Source organism: Coturnix japonica, chromosome 3, assembly GCF_001577835.2.
Source record: "Coturnix japonica isolate 7356 chromosome 3, Coturnix japonica 2.1, whole genome shotgun sequence".
NCBI lineage: Eukaryota > Metazoa > Chordata > Aves > Galliformes > Phasianidae > Coturnix > Coturnix japonica.
The window spans coordinates 58,092,475-58,117,196 of NC_029518.1; the positions used below are offsets into that span (position 1 = coordinate 58,092,475).

General features: G+C 40.5%; 1 protein-coding gene across 4 annotated transcripts in view; it reads right to left on the bottom strand.

The window, feature by feature from the left end:
* DSE (dermatan sulfate epimerase) overlaps nucleotides 1-21,743 on the bottom strand; it is a 40,169-nt gene extending 18,426 nt beyond the window's left edge. For 2 of the 4 annotated variants that reach the window (XR_001554266.2, XM_015858616.2), the window contains exons 1-4: nucleotides 21,390-21,743; nucleotides 13,632-13,760; nucleotides 9,656-10,124; nucleotides 33-286 (exon numbers count right to left, since the gene is read on the bottom strand). Coding sequence is in view for 3 of the 4 variants with exons in the window: in XM_015858616.2 (XP_015714102.1) it covers nucleotides 33-286; nucleotides 9,656-10,071 (670 nt within the window). In the remaining variant the exon portion in view is untranslated. Of the gene's footprint in view, nucleotides 1-32; nucleotides 287-9,655; nucleotides 10,125-13,631; nucleotides 13,761-21,389 lie in introns of those variants that run through there. The other 2 variants (XM_015858617.2, XM_015858618.1) reach the window with 2 other exon arrangements.
* Between the last annotated feature and the right edge of the window lie 2,979 nt (nucleotides 21,744-24,722).

The following is a 24,722-nucleotide window of genomic DNA, read 5'->3' on the forward strand; positions in this document are numbered from 1 at the left end:
GTAGGAAAGCATTCCTATGGTTTAGCACATACCTTGATTCATCAGAACCAGGCTTCCAGCCAGCAGGGCCACACAGTTGGTAGGCTGGTGGTTATGGAGGTACTGGAAACCCCATCCTCGTCTGTATGATGTTTCGTACATGTATCCTGAAGCATTAGCAATTACCTCAAGAAATCTCTCTTGTTGAGTCTTGCTAAGATAGCTGTACAAGAAGTCATAAGCTGTGGCAAAGCCAACTAAGGAGTGGGCCAGAGGGACCTCATCCCAAGGGGCATCCTTCACTAGCCTGTCAATAAAGAAAGATACCAGTTAATTGAGTTTCACCTACTCATTTTTCTCTATGAATATACTTAAAGGTTTGTATGACTTAACATCTCCAAAGTCAGGCAATGGATGCTGAATTTAACATGGTAGTAAGATACTTACCAAATCTTTGAGAGCATTCTATACTGTCCTAAGTCAGGATAATATTAACCTTCAAATGTCATTAATTTTAGCAGAAAGGTTAAATCCTTAAGTATTAAAGCAGTGTTTGTGACATTTCTAGGTTCTTCTAAAAACAGATATGCAAAATATTGACTTTACAGAAGAATAACCTACTTATCTGAAGCAAAATTTAAAGCATTTTTCTAAGAAAACAATATCCCAGAGTTTACATTCTTCCAAAAAATCTGCAAGAATCTTTTCCAAATGAGTCAAAGGTCAATAAGTTAGCAATGGTGGCTATGGGATTGAAGTTACTTTAAAGCAAAATAATTACTGGCAAAATAGTAAAGATGTACCAAGAAGATTCGTAACAGAGGAGGAGGTAGCACAGAACAAATATTTCCCTTAAATCAAGCATATATTGGCTAAGAAAGACTTTACTTTTGTTATACTGAGCATATTTTCAGGCCACAGTCCCACAAGAAAAGGAAATATGAAGGAATGCACAGTGGAAAAAAGTGTTTTAAAAGTCTAACAGCCATTAGATGCTTTCACAGTTGTTCCAGTTGTTCACTTATTCTGCATGAATTTTTTACCATAGAAATTAATTTTGAATTGTTAGGATAGTACCCTACTGTAATCAGTGAGCTTTGTGCTGTGCTCCTGAAGATGTGCACCTTCCAGCTTCAACTATTCTGTGATTCTGTAAATACAATTTCATTTTCTATTTGTATAAGTAGTAATGTGAAAAGATGATAAAGAGATATGAAACGGACAGGATTATATACATACATATAGTCATTCTGCTTTAGGAGCATTTATTTGCATTCAAAATGCATGAATGAAGCACTGAGAAATTAAGACTATCGGATCAGAGTAGTGCAGTCATCATAAGTCACAAGATTTGCAAGCAAGGAAAATGATGTTCAGTTTTTATTACAGTACATCTAACTCAAATGACCTTGATGCATTCATACCTGTATGTAAGGAAAGTCTCTAAGGGCTTTTGGATTAGCTAAATTTCCAACAGTTTAAGCTGTTTTAATCCCATTTTATCCTGAATGAAGTTATCTATTGTTTTTACTTCTCTTAAATGAATTCATTATTTCAAGGATGTTCAGTTAAACATAAGAATGTATTCAACAAATAATTAAATGCTGTTTTAAACCAAAGTTTTTATTGGGCTAAATTAATTTGTTTGTAGATTGTTATTTCTTTTTCGGTCAGTAGGTAGGCATTGACAGGAAAAAGGTGTGAACAGTATTAGGACAGAAAGCTATAAATGTGGTAATAACAGCCAAAGTGTCAGGAATGAAAGTTCTCAAAATGTACAACGCATCTTCTCTATATCTTCATGACACTCTTTGGTGGACACTGTTTGGGACTTTTCTGTTTTGCTTCAGTTTCAAAATAATCAGCAAAAGTTTCTGGCCAGATACAGTGAAATTTCTTATTTAGGTTTGCGTTGATTGTTGTGGGAAAAGTTATAGATCTGTAGGCCAAAATATTTAAATACTTTACATAGGTGCTTATTATTTCCATACTTCCTGATAAATTACAAGAAAACATAACTTAACTAGGCAAGCAACACTTCACAGTCCCCAGATACATTCATACTGCATCACTGACCCAGAAAAACTAAAAATCTAAGTGAATTGGTCATTTGTCAATCTATTTCAATTCTGCTATTTCATCTTTGGTTAGCACTGGAAAAACTTTGAAATTCTAATTGGCCATATATGTAAAAATAAACCTGCACTCTACACTAGTTATATGGAACACTCTGGCACTGCGTTTGCTGCCAAGAATCCCTCGGAACATGCATATCTTTGATAAGCTATATCATGAATCCAAATTTCCAACATCTTTCTTATTTTTTCCAGATCTTTGTACAAATCTTTGTACAAAGTTCATATGGGGACAGGAAGGGCAACGAGACTTGTCAAGGGCTTGGAAAATCAGCCCTATGAGAGAGGGAGCTGGAGCTGTTTAGTCTGGGAAAAAGGAGACTGAGGGGAGACCTTATTGCCCTCTTCCAGTATCTGAAAGGTGCTTACAGTGAGTGCACGGCAAGTCTCTTCTCACTGGTGACAGGACAAGGGGAAACGGCCTCAAGTTGTGCCAAGGTAAGTTTAGGTTGGACGTTAGGAAACAGCTCTTTACAGAAAGGGTAGTTAAACACTGGAATAGGCTCCCCAGGGAGGTGGTTGAGTCACCATTCCTGTAAGTGTTTAAGAGCCGTTTGGATGTGGTGCTCAGAAATATGATTTAGCAGAGGGTTGTTACAGTTAGGGTACTATGGTTAGGCTGCAGTTGGACTTGATGATCTTTAAGGTCTTTTCCAACCTAAGTAATTCTATGATTCTAGGAAATGTCACTTTAAAGACTTTAGCCTGGAACAATTAACAAGTGCTTGAGGCTAAGCTATACATTAGTGAGGGGGAAAGAATAATGAAATAATTAAATGTAAGGAATTAATTTAAAATATTTAATTCAAATTTCAGTATCCTTATAAAAACATACAAATTGCTCATCTGAATGTATTAAAAACTATTTAATGTTCATTGTCTGACTTCATCTTAAGTGTGATTTGACAATGGAACCAATGTAATGTACATTTCTTTGTTAAGATATTTGGTTTGATATTAGCTGATCAGTTATGACTGCATTTAAGCTGACTTCCTTAGAAAAAATAAATCATATCAAAGCATTCAATATAAAAAGTTTATGTTAGGCTTCCTAGAGCTACATGTTGCCATACTCAACTCCTGTTTAGATAATATAGTTCTGTAATTATTTCCCTCAAACAGCAATTCTGTGTAGCGGGTCTTATACAGGGTTTAACAGAAGAAATGCACACAAATAACAAACAAAAAAAAAACAACAACACAAGGATGACCATTTAAAGACCCTTATTTGTCATACATACAAAAATCACAGCCAACATTTGTTCTTAAAATGAACTTCCCTTCTAGGAAGTAACTATTTAGCTGATATAAATCAGTGTGTCTCCATTAAATGAATCTCAATGGAATCAAGTAACATGCATCAAACAATGTGTAAAATGATACACAAGAAGAATGGACAAGTAGAAAGCATTAAACGCTTCTTGTATCTAAACTGCACTCTCATTTTTCAAACAGATCTCCAGAGTCAAATGCGGGAAACAGCCTGGTTGATAAGCCGTGGGAAAGCATGGGACCACAGGCCTGCACTTACCATGGTCTGTGAATAAAGAGTTTTCAAGGCTATTAGAAACTACTTTGCTCTAAAATAAAAAAAAAAATAAAGTTGTTTGTATTTATTCAAATAAGGATGGGTAAAAACATGCTGGAGAACAGCTATTTTCTAATCCTCTCAGGAGTAAACATCAGACAGTATGAACCACAACTTAGCAGCTATGTCTGAAGGCAGCAAGTAACTTTTATTTTAGTGCTGTAGCAGCCTCTCTTGTCTTTCAAAGGTATCAGACACTCCAAAAACATCCAAGGTAAATAATGTCTACAACAGATTCCTTAGTACAGAACAACTACTTCCAAACATAAACACATGCCTGAGAGGTTCTCTTCATCTTTGCTGTTTAAAATACTCCTTGTTACTTCATTTTAAACATTGACATAGAACATCCATAAGGAAACCACAGAGAAATTAAGGGATTGTGGATAATGTAAGTAGTGTATTTTTCCTATGTGTTTTGAGAACTCTGGTTTAGTGCAAGGTGGTTTCTGTTTTAGATTTGCCACCTTCTGCAAGGAACAATGAAGCCTGGAAGGGGTTAGAGCTCAACTCTGCAGACATCAGCATATGATGCCAAGAACCACCACGCAGGCACCACACGGTCCCAGACTAACAGCATACAAGTTACCTCCACTGAATGGGATCCCATACTTTAAAAAATGATACAAACTGCATAAAAATTTGTATGGGAAGTAACAAATCAATATTCTGTCTCTTTGAAACAAAACCAAGAAATATCATGATAAGACTACCTCAACCTCCCCACTTCTTGGCAACACAACTAACACTGCTGAAGTCCTTTCTCTCAGAAACTGTTGACACATTTTCCCCTCATTTCTGTATAAATTCCCTTGTTTCTAATAAGTTCTACCTCATCAAAACCTAAACCATTATCATTTCCCTAGGAGGTGAAAGCCAAGAGGAAAAAACACTCTGCTCAGTTCAAGGTAGGAACTGAACCAAGTAAAACTCTCTTGCTTAAGCGAGATCCCTGATCCTGGCCTAGAGGATATTTAGAACCTCCCTTCCTTCACTTCACCCAATTCTTAAAAACAAATTGAAGCAAACAGGAACATAACATACTGACTTAAGAAACAAAGCACCCTTCTGGGCAGTGTGATATCTGATCTCCAACCTCTGTATCAAAAAATAATATGGTATCACTGCATCTAGAATGAAGTATTAAACATGCCCTGACACATGCATTACAAATATAGATCACATCCTGAAGCTTAATGCTTCAAAACCTCCTCATGACAAACTGCTTACTGAAGAATAACTTAGAGGTTGAGGGCACACTGAGCTAATGACTGCAGAAATGCAATGACAGAAATCACTCCTCAGTAGTGAAACTCTCATTCACATTAGGGTGATGCAAATGCAATGAATCAGGGCTCTATTCACAAGACTTTCAACTGGAAATCAGTCCAAGGACCCCCCCTCACTGCACTTAGGTGCAGTCCATCTTAGACATGGTAGCTAGCTAACAGCTTGGTTGAGCTTAATGCGTGTTAAATGCCAAGCATGATGCAAATAGTGCATGTAATAGAGCCAAGTGAGTTCTTAGTCCTGTGTACAAGCGCGTAATTGTACAGACCCACTAATGACAATGCTAGTGCCCTGGCATTCTAGATATCCTTGCTATTGTTCTGGGGGCAGGAGATACAGCTTTCAACTCCTCATCAGGCAAACAAGAGAAATATTCTCCCTGATTAGAAGAAGCATACATACCAAGAGAGAGTGTACACACCATGGGAAATGAAACCACCAGCATTTATTTTATAAACTAGATCCAATGCCCAATATTTTCTTTACAAAGTCTCCAAAACAAATTATTTTCTTGTGCTCAAATTGAATATGTTGTTCACTTACAGAAGAATATCTTCCAAGTTTTATTTTAAAAATAAAAATAAATAAAGAAAATCCTTGAAAAATTCTGTTCAATCCAAATCAATCTCCCACCTTTCACCCTTTCAAAGTTTTTCTGTTTGCTACCAAAGCAAAAATTCCATAATCTGCAAAGTGCAAGTACTTGGTCTTTTGTAAAAAGAAACAGGTTGAGTTTGGGCTTTGTTAAGACCTTGAAAAACTGGAGATATTTATTTCTGGTGTCTAAGGTAAAAGAACACAACTTTGCTCCTATTCCTTTATATGTCTTATTTCAGCAGCAGTCACTCACACTCACTTCAGCTCAGTCCACAAGAACAGAGACAAAGGACTGCTTAAATATACAACTCTAAAGTCATAGCACAAAAAAGACAACACAGACAATGTATTTTTCAGAAGTTTAAGAGCATGTTATACAAGTAGGGTCCTATTGCTTGACGTGATGAGGAGACAACTGAAGCTTTACTCCTTTGGAAACCTCTAGCTACTTTCTGTTCTCTCTTTCTCTCAATTTCCCTATGGGCTTGTAACCATCATTCCACTGATTCTCAAATTGCCTTCATATCCTTTTCTCTCAGTTTTGCCTTTGATCATAAGAGTCCCCTTCAAATTTTACTCTTTCTTAATATTAACCATGACCCCTCTATACTGACATATTAATAAAATCTGTTTCAGTAACTCTTAGTTCTATGTAAAGCAGGTAAAGAAACGTAGCTATGTTAACTCCAGCTCTTTACTGTAAGCTCCAGGTTATAGCAGATCTTTAGACTGGGAAGGTAAGCTCCCTGTAGTCACCACTGAACTTGTGTGCTGATTTATCTCCCAGAAAACCAGTCCAGAATCATACTTTAAAATAGAAGATATAAGAGAAACTCTTCACTTCAGCTAGCAGTTTAATTTCAGAGTCATGCACAAGTTTTATTTTTAAATGCTACATATGAAAATGATAAAAATGCAAGGGTTTGATATTTCACTTACTAACATAATGCATATTCCAGATACTGAATTCATCCACCTACCATTCTTTTCCTTTCTCACTCTAGGAGACTACCCCAACAGCATCCTCCAAGCTTTTTACATACTAACGCAACATGTGCAAAAATTCATAGAATCACAAGGTTGGAAAGGACCTACAAGATCATCTAGTCCAACCATCTTCCCTTTACTATATCTACAGAAAACCACTAAACCATATCTACTAGCTAGCTCCCTATCCAGATGCCTCTTGAATACTGCCAGGGATGGTGACTTCACCACCTACCCAGGCAGCCACTCCAGTGCCTGGCCACTGTCTGAGAGAAAAAGTTCCTTTCTTTGTCCAGTCTAAACCTCATCTGATACAACCTGTGGCCATTTCCTCGGGTCTTGTTTGTTGCCTGGCAGAAGAGGCCAAGCTCCTCCTCATCACAACCTCCCTACAGGAAGTTGTAGAGTGATTCAACAGTCTTACAAAATTCTCCTCAGTATTCTTTGAACGTGTCCAACAGCTGATTACTGGGAGTCAAAAATAAGTGCTAAATCTGTGTTTCAGCACAGAGCCTTCAACTCCACACATGAACTTATTTTATTTCTACATTTAAGTATTTGTATTCATGAATTTTTATTTTACAATTCATTTTGTTCAATGCTGAGCATCATCTAGACACTAACGGCAACAGCCTTCACCATACTCCAATACTTTCAATAAGCATAGGTTAACAGAAGGCTACAGGATTGCTGGATAACAAGAGATACCAGGAGGGTCACAGATTTGCTATGTTGAAGACGGCTGTTAGTTTCTATTTACTTGCTTCTATTTCCTTGGAATGTCTGCATGTGTTTGACAGCAGTTATCTCCAATATAAAACCATGAAGTCAGGCTTACTGTCAAATCCTACACCTTATTGTATACTGGTAGTATATTTCCATTAAAAAAATGGTGCATGAGCTGTGTATCAAAAAGAACAGTACAGAAATCCTTTGTCTGCCAGTTCTAAGCAGGGAAATCTCTTCCACTGTGAAAAGGGAGCAGAAATTGTGAACTTCTGAAGTATCTGTTTGCACAAAAGACTTTGTAAAGAAAAATCTTTTCCGACTGCTTTGTCCAAGTACAAAATCTGACTGGGCTCTTATTTCTGCATGGTGTTTGACTCTAATTACATCACTTCACTTGGTGCTGGAAGAGGCCGAGACAGCATATGGAAAGAATCACTAGTACAGATCCCTCAGCCAACAACGCATGTCTGGTAAGGGAGTGTGCGAGGTGACTTGGAGATAAAATGCCAGAAAACTGATCTGTATCTTCCTCTCTGAAAAAATCAGATCTTAAATAAGGACAAACTTTCCCTATATTTTTAGGCAGCATTTAGACTGAATTCCAGGAATATCAAGCAAGTTATTTACCAGCTTTTAATTTTTACAGGCAAAACAGTATAAGTTCATCTATTTTTATCAAAACATTAATGCACTACATTTCCTTGCTCCTGCTAGCCTCCAAAACACTGCCTGTTCCCATATTATTCTGATGATTATTATAGCTAGCTATTAGCCACTGACCCTTTGTTTAATCTAAATGTAAACCTACTCCAGGATGTAGCAATTACGGATGCTCTGTTATGAGCAGCATGCCTCTCAGGAGCGGTTGTTATGACAAACAGCTCAAGCTGTGTTAGTCTACACAAACGGGAATTCAATTAAGGGTGCCTTTTATTATGTGATACAAAATGACTATTCCAGTAGTTGAGAAAAGACAAAAGTGCCTAATAACATGCTTTTTCCAAGCATGTATCAATTACCAGTAGACTTTATCGTAACTGTGCCCTGATATATAAAACTATATTTGGACTATAGACGGTTCTCACTAACATAAAGACGAATTTTTTAAATGTCAGTCTCTTTAATCTTTTGACATTCTGGAACAAGTAATCAGCGATGCCTAAAAGTTGATTTGTTCTACCCAACTACTCCCCACACTACCAAAATACACTTTAAAAAAAAAAAAATTTTTATTCTAGTTACTTTAGAGTCAATGTCATTTAAATGGAAGTCAAGAGAAATCCAGATTATACTCCTGAAAGAAATTAGCTGCCAAAAAGTAATTCATATAACAGCCAGATCTAACTTGCCAATACATGTTGACTACCCATCAGAGATAAAAGACATTCTAGGGCAGTTCATATGGCAGTCTAGGTACTTACATGAGAGAAGAAGTTTAAGGAGAGAAGTTTCTCCAGATTTGCTTTACTTGCTGATACCTCTTTGTACAAGCCTTCTTTACTCTGACATGAGCAGTTCTGACACCAGTCTCAGAACATTCAAGGCTCCAAACTCAAGTAATATCAAAACCCTTCTTTCTTCCCATTCTCCTGCAAAGAGCATCTACCCTCGAATTATTAAATAAGGATAATATTCTTAATTTATCAGCCAGAATAATATTTTCTTCAAAGTCTGATGGGAACAAAAAAATGATTAAATAGACTGAACAATATTGTTTTTTTTAGTAGTTCCATTACTGTGGCATTGCAAGAATTGTTCATAACCAGTCTTATTTAGGGCTTATCTCCAGAACACCTAAATATCTGCTAGTAGCAATCAGACAAAAACTTGCACATGTCATCTTTCTTATTCTAAGTGAAGAAGCGTGTGCAGTAACATGTTTTGCTGGTATTTTTTAACTGTATTTCTCAGATTTATGAAATCTGCCTGTTGAGAAGCTGTAGGAGTGAACATATTGACCTTTTTGATCAAAGTCAGACACGGTAATACATGCCCCAAGGATGTAAGATTGCTGTAGCCTTCTGAAAGCCACTGCTGGATGACGGAGAGAACTGACAGAGCTACAGCATGAACTTCATGACGAAAGCATGAGGGAAAAAAAGGGGAATAATCAGGTGTGAAAAACAAAGGAGTGTGAAGAGAGTGCTTCAGAAATCAGCCTGATTTACTGGGTGGCAATCCTGTCGATGGCAGGGGGTTGGAACTAAATGATTTCTAGGCAAGTTAGTTACTGTCAAAATGAATGTTGAAGCAACTGAAATAAGTAATTTACTAATCTAACAAACTCACTCTTCCAATTGCAGGCAGTTTATAGGATAATAACACCATAAAAAAAAAGATAAAAATCTACCAACTAGGCTGAGCTGCCATCCTCTCCATGTAATCCTTAGCCATGCCAATGGCTTCAGTGTTGTCAGGATAGAGAACACAGAACATTGCCAAGGCCCCCAGGTTGTTGCCATAAATCTCGTTCCACCGAGCGCTGAACTCCTTCGGATCCCATGGCGGGAGGTACTCCAGGGGGTTTGACAGCATTGTCTGCACTGCCTCCATCAGCCGAGCTGTGATGTGTCGGTGAGTGGTTGCTGCCTGGAGGCGCAGACCCTCCACGTCACCCTTGGAAAAGTAGAGCATGGGATAGCTGTCGTAGTTGGCATTAACAAAAGGAACCATGGCATCCACGTCCTCTCTGGTGCCACAAGCAAAGGCGAAGCACATCACGTGTATGAAAAACACACTTGGGGCTCCCCGGGTGTGAGTCCTCATTGTGGCATCAGATCTCCAACTCCCAGTGGGAGCCAAATCATCTTTGAAATATCCTACGGCAGACAAATGTAAAAGAGAGTTAGAAAAACAATCTGTAAGGCAGTATAATTAAGGATGCTTTTGAGGAAACATGACTCCAAGGAGACTTGAAAAAGCCACGTGGCTTTCAAATCATTTCTCTACAGGTCATTCAGGCTGAGCAATTCATCCCAAAGAAACTCCTATCTGTTTTGAAACCTAAATACTCCTATCAGGAGCTGATACAAGGTGAATGAACACACTGTCAGTTCTAGAATTTGGGACTCAACAAAATTTCAATTAATTGCAGTAGTGTCTAATTCAAAGCACTGCTGACTGTACTGGCAAACAGATGAGGGAGGGAGAGGGAAGGAAGGAGGAGCGGGGACTGCCATTGAGATGGTGCTAGCAGCAGCCAAGCCTGCGTGCTGCATTGGCTGATGTTAACAGCTGGAGAACGAAAGATGTGGAATGCTAGAGTTTGCATAGGGGTCATTTTATACTGCGCTCTGACACGTCCTCATTAAAAAAAAAAAAAACAACAAAAAAAAACCCAATAAATAAAGAGAACAGGGAACAGGCAGAGCCTTAGAAATGCAGCTGAAATACCCAGCCTTTAGGGCATTTAGGTATTTTGTATCTTCCTCCCCACCCCCCCTTAGCAGCTCTCCATTTTGCGTTTGGAGATTTACTGCCAGCTACCAAAGAGGCTGAAGGTTAAAGTAAAGTACATATTTTCCTACATACACAACTTCTCAGAATGTGCCCCAATGGCAAACCTCTTCTGAGGTAAAATGGAAGTATTTAAACATAGTAAGCTACTTCGTAGAAAACACCAACTATCAAGCCTGAAGTCTCAGATAAAACATGGCCAGGATTCCCCTGAGGAAAGCCAACAAATTCCTAAAATTCTTCACAGGGGAAAGGTTACAGAAAGCAGACTCAAGAGAGACAGCTTTATGTAAATAATGAACAGTAGTTTTCAATTATTGAAAAAAGAAATAGACAGGAGGAAAGAAAAACTGAAAACAAATATGAAATCTTTTTTTCCATGGAAAACCTGTTTCATAGAATTCAGTAATAAAACTTGTAAGAGGCTGAAGTACAAAGAAACCTTTTATTTCTCCCCACATTTCCCTATGTATAGAAGCCAACATTTCCTAACAGAAACGTAGGCTGCTAAAACCATGTTTAGAGACCCACATCCTGATTCCACAGTGTCATTACTGCATGCACAGTGAGGCAATCTCATTGGACTGGGTCCTTCATCAACAACTGGGTACACAGACCCCCAGTCATTTGTGCTCAGTCAGTTCAGAAGAAAGTAATTATGGCCAAGAAGTACATCTCCTCTTTCGCATTCCTCCTTAGGGTAAAAATAACACCATATTCTCTAACAGTCTACATTTATGCATTACAGAGCACAACATAATTGCTTTAGCAGCAAGTAATGGAAGCTGACATTTTCATAGTATGCTAATACATTTTGCAGGTAAGTTCTGCCCTTTTTGGGATGTAAACCAATCATTACAGGACACATTACACAGATCAAAGAGTGGTTTAGTTGGTAGTACTTGTACTACGTCTACAGATTTGCTCACCTCATACACAAAGAAACATTCACTGTAGTTTATCCAAACACACTCAATTCTGTTGGTATCCTTGTCTATAAATAATGAATACATACAGGAAAATATTTTGAAAGGAAGGGTAAATATATTTTAAATAAAGCCTGAATAAAACCTTTTGAAGTGTATTATTTTTGTTTCTCATTGAAAACTGTTGAGAAGAACTGCTTTATCATGACCAAAATAAAAATAAAATAAAATTATCACATTTCTTAAAAAAAAAAAAACAACCAACAAAACTTTATGATCCTTCTGAAATGGTGAGAAAAGAAAAAAATGAAAACAAAACACTTAAAATCCCACACAGCAGAAAGGACTCCATGCATTCCTTGCCCTGGTTTGATTCCTGTAAGAACTCTCACACATCAGTGAGAAATTACACACATGCCTGAATTTAGGGATGATTTTAAAATCTCCCTAAATTAGGGTCTTTCCAACCAGGGTACATACTGCAAAGTTTCCCATGACATCCCCTTTTGCAAATTTGGACACACATTTCCTAGCACTACACCAACAACAAACAGCTCCTGTGTTGTCTAAAATCCATAGTTTGTATTATATGAATTCTATATCCTCTATCCTCCCCTCGCTCACCCTCCTCTTCCCCTCCCCAGTCTTTTCCCCTCATACATGTGTGCATTTAATAAAGAAGGTAAGCCTCATACACCATAGGCAACCACAACACCACACCATTTGGACTAGAAATGGGATTAACTGCAAAACAGGTATGCAGTATATTCATAGCCAGCACAGGCAGAATGAGGGTTTGGAAGAAAGTAAATGGGCATTAACAAAAACAGAGCTACAAAGTCACTCATCTGTGTTCAAATTGCACCAGTACAGAGTGACCTTCCTCTCCACATGCACCTCTCTGGAGGCCCCAGCCACAACCACAGAGAGGACCTGGAATGACATGAGCATGGCCAAAGTGATGCTACAGAGGAAAGAAAGGTGTTATGTGTTACCTTAGCTGCAACGTCCTTAAGACCAGGACTAATAAAAGTGATATCGAAAAGAATCAGAGATGTGGATGGGAACTATCAGCCAGTGAAGAAATACAGACTGGGTAGTTACAGATAGAGCCCAGACAAACCAGTTCCCCAGGGACTTCAAGCGGCTTAGCTGCCCTGAACCACAAGCAGAACTGAGGTCTCCCCAGACTAGGACAGGCTTGACCACACATTATACTGATTTACTGATCTCTCCCAGTAACTCCACATGGCTCTGAGGTGTCAGCACTCTTCCTCATTGCAATTGGTTAGAAACTAAACTGGCTTGTAAGGAATCTACAAAACCACTTCAAAAATTATCAGGTGTGAGATGCAACAGACTCCAGAAGAACCAGTTCACCTTCGACAGGAGAACCTGGTAAAAAATAAAGTTTATAGACTATTTAAAATCCAATGCAATGGTATGAATGTCCTTAGAGAGGAGGGGATGACAACCATTAACCACTGAAGCAGAATGCATAAGCTTTATGTGTTGAACTCCATACTCTCATGTTTCTTTAGCTAACTTATTTGCCTACTGAAACCTAAAGAACCATAATGCACTGTTGAAACATGCATCTGAAACCCAGTTATCTCCACAGCTTAGGTGAAGCTGTGGATAGACAATTGGCCACATAAACACCAACTTAACAGTTGTGAGTGAACCTGCAACAAATCTGTTCAAGACACAGGGCTGAAATGAAAAAGAGCCTGGGCTTTCTGATTGCTTAAATCTCACTTACAATACTACTTTTTAAATGAAAAAGAATTCCTTACTCTCGTATTACACTACATCATTACCAACCACATCTTCCAAGAACAACTTTGTCACGCAACTCAACCTTTTCTGAAAACAGTTTTTTATTTAGTTTGAAAATCACAACCTGATAAAGTATTAAAAATAAGGAGAGTGAAGGATGCTTACCCGCAGAAGAAGATGTTAGTATACCATATGCTTTGAAGGGTTGTCACTCAGTCCTAGACTGAAAAAGCATTTGCCATGATTTCAACTCCACTGCCAGCAGAAACAAAACAGTAGAGAACACCATTTATTCTAGGGGGAAAAAAAAGAATAAATCTTAACTATTTCCATTCTCTCTACCCACATTAAACACTGGATATTCTACTGGGAAAAAAAAAAAGTATTGTAAAACTGATGCCACTAACTGGACATTGTTATACACAGTAGGTTCACCAAATAAACACTGTCTAAAGGAAAATGGAGGCCCTGTTGACTCCAGCTGCTTGTGCACTGAAAGACAGCTCCAGCAATGAGAGCAAAGGAGCAGGAAAGGGGGGTGGACGGCTGTGAGGAAAGGACAGCACTGGTTGGACCAGCAATACTTGAAGTACCCTGACATTGTGGATTATTTAAAAAATAAATAAAAAAATAAATAAAGAATAGTGATTTCAGTTCTGAAGAGGCACTTTGTGGATGATTTTCACTGGGACAGCTCTTGTATCATCTCCTAGAAAAAGGAAGTAGTGAGTGTCCCTGGTAGCATCTCCCAGATTCACCCACATGTCAGCTCTGAAATAATATCTCATCATTTCTTACATCTGTGACCAGCAAAAGTAGGTTTTCTGGTGATTAAAGTTTCCATCAGAACAGAATGGATTCTTCAGGTTACTGAATGAGAGACTCCCTGGAGTCCAAGGTTAGGACACATACAAACCAGTCCTGCCCACTTGGTCTCACCAGAAGAATATCAGTTTTACCACTGACTTGAGTATTTTGCAAACAAGGAGTGCAATCAAGTCATTTAACAGAAACCAGTTACATTTAAGGACAGAACAATGCATCTAGAATCCACAAAAACAGAGAGGTGAAAGAATCAATAGAGACTAATTCCCAGATGTTGTCATTCAGTTCCTACTGACTCACAGACTTATCTATGGGCAAAATTAGGCAACAAGAAAGACCAAGAAAAGTATAAACTTAAATGTACACTGTAGTAAACAGAACAAATCCCATGTCCAAACTCTCAAGCCTAATGGCTTGCGAACTAATGTTCCCACATCAGCAAGTACTACTGAGACGCTTTCAGAGCTGCAGGGCTGGACAACAAGTGCAGGAGATTGACTTGCATCTGGGAGTCCTTCCTCCAAAGTCAGTGATTATCTGTCCCTTCAGTGTCAATGCTAGGAACGTGAAAAACCACTGCCTACAACTTGAGTAACACCTATTACAACCTTAACCACCAGGGGACATTACATTGCTTCTTCCTCTTTTTTTTCCCACTGTGAGAAAAATGCTACACCATAAGTACGTAATCTGAGAAGTATTTAAAAGCTTAAATATTGAAATGCAAAACGTAACTAACAATACAATCTGCAATAAAGCATAGCTCAGGTACCCATGTGTTTGCTTTGCACTTCTTCTAATATGATCTAAAATAACCTTAATAGAGGTTTTGCATCAACTCACATGTCTGAGCAATTGCTGTAACTCCGAAAACCACAAAGGCAACTAGAAGGAAGCTGTTCCTAAACTAATTATCAGTCTATGACATCATGTCAGCAGTCAAGATTTAAACTTGTGCCTGCTCTTTGATGTACGTACAAAATTCAATGGATCTATTTAGTGCAGCATGCAGCTGTATGAGTATCATGATGGGCTGCACTCAATTCTGCACTGTGCTGAAGACAGAACAGCAATATGTTTATGAGTTCACTGTAGAACCTGTAAGTTATCAGCCACAGATGCTTCCTCTACTTAGCCCTTTTATTTTAAATATTATTTGTCTTTTTTACCACCATATAAGGAAATTAACACGGACTACACACACCCAGTGCATAACCTTTTCTCTGCCTCAAGCAAAAACAGGATTTAAATTTTCTGCATGCCCAAACCATAACCTGGGAATTTGGAATTTTCTTCTAGTTTATGATTTATTCCACTACACAAATGCTTTCTCAGTTTTTCAGTTGTGCAAACGTTACTGTTCTTAACTCTTACTGGGATCCTTTATTCTATAATTCACAGCCTAGAATGATTAAGAAAATAATTTTGGTACTCAGCACCATAAAGGCAGTAATTCCCAACCAGTTTGGACATGCCTGCTAAGGCATTCAGTGAATGGAAGCTCAGTCATTTCTACCATCAAGGACTATAAAACTATGAACCTCCACAGAAAGATCTCTTTGAGAGCTTCAGTGTTTTTTATTTTATCCCAAACTGGAAGAAATCTTAAAAGGCCATTTAAATAATTAGAAATAATTATTTTTCACTGAAGCTAGCACTAATGAAAGCAACTAGAAAGTATTAACTGCTTTTGCCCATTCCACTGATGTCCCAGAGGTCAATCTGCAAACCACTTGTCCACATATAGGAGGCTTCTTGGGACTGGAACTATCACCACAATAGTGCAGAAACTCAGAACAAAGAAGCCTGTAACAGTTCAGGTTATTCTTTTGGCTGCTGCTAAAAAGCTTAGTTTTTTCTGACCCATTCAACAGGCCTGAAATGTGTGAACAGTTGGGCTTGGGGTAACAGGAACCACACAGAAGGTTACTTCTAAAAGCAGCCTACAGGCCAGAAGCGAAACAGTGTCTCACCACGGGAAATAAGCAAAGGAAGAGATTATTTGAGGTTACCCAGGGCATGATCTGTGTGCGGATCAAGCAACAGAAGCACAGTGCTCAGGAAAAGCTGCAAAACATTGTGTGATGGCAATGCCCAGGAGGCACAAACAGAGGACAGCAAAAATTAATCATACATGTAAAAGGGGAAAGGCAATTTTACTGCTGTCGAAACAAAAATCTTCCTTGTGCTTAATCCAGCCTACTCAGACTGCTGCATGCTGTGGAGCTTCCCTTGCTGCTTCAGCAGGCCAATTATCAGAAACTTCTGGCACCGGTGTTTCGATCTCTCACTTTAGTTTCTATTCCCTTTTCCAACTAATATTTCTTTATTAGCCTTCCTCTTTACTCCTCCTACTACTTATAAATGTTTCAAGTTCCACGGCTGGTTGTTCATCTCTACTATGTATAACTGACATCTTTAAACTTTTAACTTTAAACTTTAAACTTATTGTTTTAATTGCCCTCCAAGATGAATGGAGATTAATGTCTCAGCTGGAGTTCTATAAACTCAGCTCTTTCTCTCTGTATATCTGCCCTTATTTACGAACTTCAGCAGCTGAAGATATCAAATATTTATGTTTGTTAACATATCCATAGAATTTCATATCAGCAGATGGGAATGCATCACCTCCTTTGCTTGCTATGGGATCAAAGTGCATGTTAACTGTCTCCATATCCTGTCAGTGACTCAGCCTTGTATACAGAGCTATCCTACAACTTTATGTTGTATTGACATGTAAGGAACACTGGTAAAAAACAAAGTAATCTATACTAGTCAACTCATGAATCTAAAAAAGGTTACAATCTGACTTAACCCTTGGTTTTATATTAGTTACACCTACTCTTAAGACATGCAAAGACATACTCTTGAAAAGTTTAGCTGCTCATGTTTGGCATAACCATTTTTCTTGAGCAGGCTCAATATTACCATTAAATTATAGGTTAATCTTTAAATTTAGAATTGTAAATTCTAATTTTTCTGGCCTTGTGCTGTGCAGGCACTGCTCTCACAGCTCAACCAAAACAAGTACTCAGTAAGTTTGCAGATGACACCAAATTGGCTGGGAGCGTGGATCTGCCTGGAAGTAGTGAGGCCCTACAGAGATCTGGAGGCCCTACAGAGGCTGGAGGGCTGGGCTGAAGCCAATGGGGTATGGTTCAACAAGACCAAATGCCACATCCTACACTTCAGCTACAACAACCCCGGACAATGTTACAGGCTTGGGGTGGAGTGGCTGGAAGACTGTGTAGAGTAAATGGACATGGGGGTATTCACTGATGCTTGGCTGAATATGAGCCAACAGTGTGCCCAGGTGGCCAAGAAAGCCAACACATCTTGGCTTGCATCAGAAATAGTGTTGCCAGCAGAAGCAGAGAGGTGACTGTCCCCCTGTACACAGCACTGGTGAGGCTGCATCTTGAGGACTGTGTCTAGTTTTGGGCCCCTCACTGCAAGAGAGACATTGAGGCCCTGGAACATGTTCAAAGGAGGGTAACAAAGGCTGAAGGAGCCTGGAGAAGAGGAGGCTCAGGGGAGACCTCATTGCTCTCTCTAACTTCCTGAAGGGAGGTTGTAGTGAGCTGGGGGTTGGCCTCTTCTCTCATGTCATTAGTGATAGGACTAGAGAGAATGGTTTCAAGCTGTGGCAGGCTGGACATTAGGAAGTATTACTTCTCAGAAAGGCTGGTCAGGCAGTGGAATGGACTGCCCAGGGAGGTGGTGGAGTCACCAACACTGGGGGTATTCAAGGAAAGACTGAATGTTATGTTGAGGGACATGGTTTAGTGGCAGCCATTGGTAATAGGCGAACCGTTGGAAGGGATGATCTTGTAGGTCTTTTCCAACCTTGGTGATTCTATGATTCTGTAGCCCTTCAGCAAAAGAAATGTGACATAGCACAGTTACAAGGATCTGATCAAAAAGCTTTAAAGTAACTTGACATCCACAGAAACATTTTTAGAGGAATTTTTGAAATACTTTGATAGCTATAGCAAATATTAATTGAAAACTTATAATGGGATACATGGTTTCTATCAAACATTCAGCATACTTATTATCTGTGATAAAAACAAATGAAAACAACAAACAAGAACATAAAGAAAGCTGTGCTGAAAGAACTCTAATGTTAAAATTAAGCTTATCTGCTACTGAAATACAATACCTATCTGAGAAAACTGACCAGAATCCCTACAGTCCATTGTTTCCTCTAAATGAGACCATTGCCTATCCCTATGGTACACTCTCTGACTCTCAGCTAGGAGAAGAAAACAGAAAAGAGGACTGAACAAAGGTAATTTTAAATCATGTAAAAATAATGGCCTCATTGTGACAAAATCTGATGGGAGAAGCTATTCCCAGTGCTATGTCCTTCACGTGACTCCCAAATTACCAGACCTCATAGGTCAGGTCCATGTTACCAACACCTTGCTTCTGCTGGCCAAGCATTTGGGAGAAAGGACCCACATCACGTCAGCAGTATTACTTATTTCCTGGCAGAATTTAATCCCCTTCCCTGCTCCATTCCCAACCTGAACAAATAATCAAGTTTGGAAAAAGCACAGTGCATAAGGGTCTGGGGCTTTTGCTAATGAAGCTGTCACACCTCATCATATCCCCGCCATGATTAGCTGTGCTAACAGACACATAACATAGGTCTCACGTGAGAAAATACTGAAACTGTAGAGTGAATAAATCCTGATGTTTGCATAAGGTGAGCAGGACCTGGCCCTCTGGATTACAGTGAAGAAGAGCTGCACCTTGTGAGTATCTGGAATGTCATCCCCAGGTCATGCTCCACACTTTGGCACAAATCACACCCACCCAAACAAGGAACAGTTCAAGGATTAGGCTTTCAACCAAATATTAAGCCTAAGTATAATAAAGACATGACTACAGCTGTGAACACAAACTGGCACTGTGCTATAGCAGCTTTGGGAGTACAACACTGTAACCAAACTCCTTTATCTGAACCAGCTGAAAGGAAGTGCAAACAGGCAGGACAAGCTTGCTGCTGAGATATTCTATTTGCCAATCAAATGCAGCTCTCTAAGCAAAAGCCATACGGCTTTATCCTCACTTCTACTATCCTCACACTTGGATTACCAAGTCTAAACCAGGAAACAAGAGATACAGAAAGTTCTTTCCTTGTTTATACTTTTAATCTCTGCTAAGTAAATAAATAAATAAGGGGAAAACAAACCTTATTTCTTGCAAAATATCCAGGAACAATAGCAGTAGTAACTGAATCACTTTCTGCTCATTGCTGGAGTATGATGGGGGTGCCAGACGTTCAAATTTCCAAACACAGCCGTAGGAATGTGACTCAGTTCTAACTAAACTTCAGTGATTGCATTTAGTGAGAACTGAGTCACAGGCCTGTGCTGACACTACTGCTGCATGGCCTCACTTACAGCCTCACTTCACCCCACGCCAGTGGCTCAGGCTGCCAGCCACTGATGGATGGGACCATTTCTTCACCTGCAAACAAGATGGTGATGCTCATTTGCAACCCATCACCTGCCTGCTGGGGGCAATGATTTCGTACCACGATCGTCCTGGCCTTGAAAAACCTTTTCTTTTTTTGAAGAAGTGCCAAAAGAAGTAGCACCAAAACTGAATCACTGCAAATTAAGGAGTAGCTGAAAAAGTAGCTTCAACTTTATTGTAACTGCATGGAATCTATGGAAATAACACCTAACACTTGGCCAGGTAATTAAATGCACTTCTTTCTCCACTGTGATGTAGAAATTTACTAAGTACCTCATTAGAACAATTAAACTATGATGACACTTGAGTTCACTTGTGTGAATAGAAACTATCAGCTTTTACCACAGGTAACCGATTTGTGAAGTGCTTCCTTTGCAGGACATATTCTCTATGACCTAAGTGCTGGGCTTAGAAGTGACTGTACAGGGATACAGAGTGACAGAGCCACTGACCTCAGGTCAACATCCACACATGGGATGCAGATACATGTATAAACGTATCTTATTCTTATATTAAATAATACCAGCTTTTTGTTTGTTTGCTTTTTCCCATGGCAATACCAGTCAATGCTAAGCATCCCAAGTCTTCCAGCAATAAAAGCAAACTTATTTTGAATAACAAGAAAACATTTTGTTAAAGCACTAGCAGTCCCAGTGTAACAGCTTATGAGAAGTATATTGTAGCTTTGCTTGCCAGCAAAATTTACAGTCAAGAAAATTCCAATCCAGAACTGGCACTTTGTTGCCTTCCATTAAAAACTTCAGCTAATGTAGGTCACAAAAGAAACCCATAGGAGCAGTGCCTCACAATGCAAGAACCCCCAGCTGGAGTAACACTTAGCGCTTCTGTTGAAAAATGCACCCAGGGATCTCCGAGCAGTTATGAACTCTATTAATTAATTAGGGCTCTCAGCACCTCCATAAGGCAGTGGGCACATTTATCTGCTTTATGAGGGGGGAAGCGGAGGCACAGCGAGGTGGGGCACACTGCCCGGGGCTGCCCAGCGAGAGACTTTCAGAGCAATGAGCAGAATCTGAGTTATTGATTCCCACTGCTGCCCTTCACTGTTATTGTTCCTTTCCCCAAACCCCGTGCTGAGTTATGATCATTGTTGGCGTGATAACCATCGCGTGGCAATGCTCAGCCGAGATTTGCTTGCTCTTTGTTTGGGCTGTATTAAAACTTGAGCGCTGTTTAAACTGCAATTGATCTTCTCAGGGCGAGTAAACCCTGCAGCTACTTGAGCAATAATTCCTGCATTTCATTCCTAGCTGCATTCGCTTCTTATATTGTCACTGTCCCAAAAGGCAGCTTGGGGAGCAGCACAGCTTTACGTCGTTTCGAGAAGGGATGTCACAGGGAGGCGCAGAGCGGCTGCTCCCAGCGCCGTCGGGCAGCACTCTCGGGGCATGCAGGAGGCACTGCGAGGCGGTGCGGGTCTCGCACGGAGCGGCCCGAGGGCCGCCGGCATTGGAGGAGACGGCAGCCGCGCTCGCCTCTCACTCCGACTTTTCCAACCACCAGCAAAAAGCAAAGCGGCAGGAAGTTGCATCGGGCAGATCTCCCTTTTCCTGTCTCTGGGCTCCCCTAGATGAGGATGCTTCCACTTACCTCTCACACGGGCACGTCTGTGAGGCTCCACTCAGCGCCTGCGGACGGCTCCGGTGCTGCTGCGGGAGTGGGGCACGGATCAAAGCACCTCCAGTACGCGGGGCCCGACCCGCGCCCCGCCGGCACCCGCAGCGCCGCCGAGAAGAGCCTCTGGGCCCGCAGCGCCCTGCGGAGGGACGGGACGGGGCAACACGACGGGGCGGGGACGAGCACTTTCTGCTGGCGGTCCCTACTCGGCACAGCCCCGCAGCTCCTGCCTCGGCAGCCTGCCGAGCAGCCCCGGGGCACGGAGCGGGGGGGACGTTTTTCTACTCAGGAAGAAAGCGGTTACCCCCTCCCGCTCCACCCCCTCCTCCCCGCCCTCCTTCCTTACCTCTCCCTGTCCTCCTCCCCCTCCCCGTCCCAGCCCCTCACGCCATGGCGGCGGCACGATCGTGCTCCTCCCGCCGCCCCTATGGCAGCCCCCGGCTCCGCTGCCATTCCCGCACGGAAGCAATGCGGCCGCCCCTTGTAGCGGGGTGCGCTTGTTGGAACGCTGGTCGCAAAAAAAGCACAACAAAAGGAAATGCGCACTCGGCCCCCGACCCCGGCTGTCGGAACTGTGGGTTCTGCACGGCTCTGCACGGAGTGTGGAGATGGAAACAGACAGAGGGGACTCGCTACATAATCATAGGATTATAGAATATCCCGAGTTGGAAGGGAACCATAAGGATCATCAACTGTCAACCTATCGCCACTGTATCCACTAACCACCTCCATTGGCACCTCCTCTAAAGGCTTCTTGAACACTTCTAAGGACAGTGACTCTGCCACCTAACTGGACAGCCCATTCCAGCACCTGATCACTCTTTGGAGAATAAATTTGTCCCAATATCCAACCCAAACCTCCCTCAGAGCAACTTAAGGCCATTACTTCTTATTATTGGCTATATGGGAGAAGAGGCCAACTTCCCCATCCACAACCTCTACTCAGGTAGTTGTAGAAACCGGTAAGGTCTCCCCTGAGCCTTCTGTTCTCCAAATCAAACAATCCCAGTTCCCTCAGCTGCTTCCCATAAGACTTGTGCTCCAGATCCTTCACAGACCTGTTGCCCATCTCTGGACACTCCAGAGCCTCAATGTCTTTCTGGTAGTGTGAGAGTCCCAGTGGAACACCTGATCCAAAAGTCCCCTCAGAGTTCTTTTTCTCCACCACAAAACAAAACATCGCTTTGCCCATAAGTGTTCATACAATACAAAACTGATTTTGCGAGGATAGTTTTAAACAAGCTTTGTGGTTTACGGCAGTGTGATTTCCTGCTGTTATACAAAGACTAATAAGTTTGTAGAAATGTGGCAAAACGAGAAACTATGCATTTATTTTTAATCCTTCCCTTCTGAGGTATTTCTCTGCCTATCAACAATCTTACTGGGATCCACCAGCTGTTACTTCAAACTCAGAGTAGTGCCAGAGCTTGGAAGGAAGCCTTGCTTTGTACCAGTAGTGATATACTGACAAGAAGGGAATGCTTCATTTTCAGTCATGCAAACACCAGATTAAGCATTAGAAGATCTGTTTCTAAACATCTATTTGAACAGTATTGGACTATATTGCATTGATAATGCAGTTGTAAAATATTGGTGCTGTAACATGAATGAACATGAGAAAAGCTGCGTCCACCACCGGCCAGACATGGAACAGAGGGAAACTGCATGGGAATTCCCAGAACTGTTGAGATGCCTGAAGGGAGATGTCAGCATACTGATCATAGGTTAGCATTATGTTGTTAGGTTAGCATTATGTTATTAGGTATTTAAATGTATTGAATCTAAGTAACATAGCATTGTTAACTTGCGGTTCTGAACAGCATAACACAAAACCTCAGTTCTTGGTAGTGCTCATCTGTATTTCAGATAAACTGCACTATGCTGCTTTGTCACAGTTGAATACCTGGGCAAGGCGTGCTGTGATCCCATTGAGCCTATGCACTCAGGTTCCTATCTCAGAGGATGAGTTGAGATGTGCTTGGGTCTTGCTCTGACATGGTATTGGGCAGTGGTGGAGCAAAGCCCCTCTTCCTTATGTCTTCTTGCATAAAATGGGGCTTATTTTACTGCTCAGTAACAATGAAATTTATATACAGTCATTTGGAGATGCCCAACAGGCAAGAAATTTCCATTCTAGTTTAATTTCAGCTTCATGACTAATTGTTTTCTTTTTGCATCCTGAATGTGCTGCTTACTTCACAATCCTCCCAAAATCAGGAAAGGCTTTTTCCAGAATTTCTGAAGAATTATTAACTTTTCCATGTATTTGTGCATAAACAGAAGAATTACATATCAGGCTCAGGAAAGAAATCTTTCTACCCTAAGCAAATAAGGCCTCAGATGGTCTGCTGTGCCGTGCTTCTGCCACCACATCATTTAAGAAGTGGAGAGAGGAAAGAAATGAGAAAGACCCCAGGTCTAGCAGATGTTGTGTGGATGGGGAGATGGAAAAAATTATACCAGGGAGGAGAAGACTGGAGGAAGATATAACAGCAGCCTCCAGCTACATAAAAACCGTTGAAGAGAATAATCTCTTATCCATATCCTCTGGGAGCAGCCTGCATGCTGCAGGAAGAGAATTTTTAGCTAAGTAGGGAAAAAAAAAATCTTTAGGGGTAAATATACTAGCAGGAGTAAATGGCATCTCTGTCCCTGAAGTCTTTAAAGAACAGTTAAGCATGTATTTACCAGGAACAGTTCAGGTCTTACCCTTAGAGTGAGGGGTACCTTGCTTATGGCCACATGGCCTGTCCATGTCCTTTTCAGTCCTCTTTATATGGTTATGTTCCAGGTGTAGCTTGCAATAGTAATTGTGAACTATTTCTGATCCTGACACATTAGGAAGCCCTTTATAAATATAGACAAGACTAAGAACTTTCAGAATAGAATTCATCTGGTCTGTTTCAAACATCTTCTTTAGGGGGTGATGAATCATGCCCCCAAGCTGTCCTTGCCACCAACACCAGGGCTGGCTTAAATGACTAACATAACACTATACAATTTCCACTGCAGTGGTGCCTCTATCCCTGACATCTTTCACTTCCTCTTTGCTCCCAAGAATCAGAAGCCCTTTTTATTTGTTCCTTTTATTTTACTGGAAACAACCATTGACATTAGTAAATTTTGCAAATATCATTTCCTTAAGTTACATCATTCAACACTGAAACATATAGCACATTGACCTTTTGGGTGGCATTGCACCAGAACAGACTAGGAGAGGAACTGTATTTACCTATTGGAGCTGAAGACCATTGGCTTGGCCATTGCGAGGAGCATGTTCCATGGAAATTGTCTGAAAACTACTCA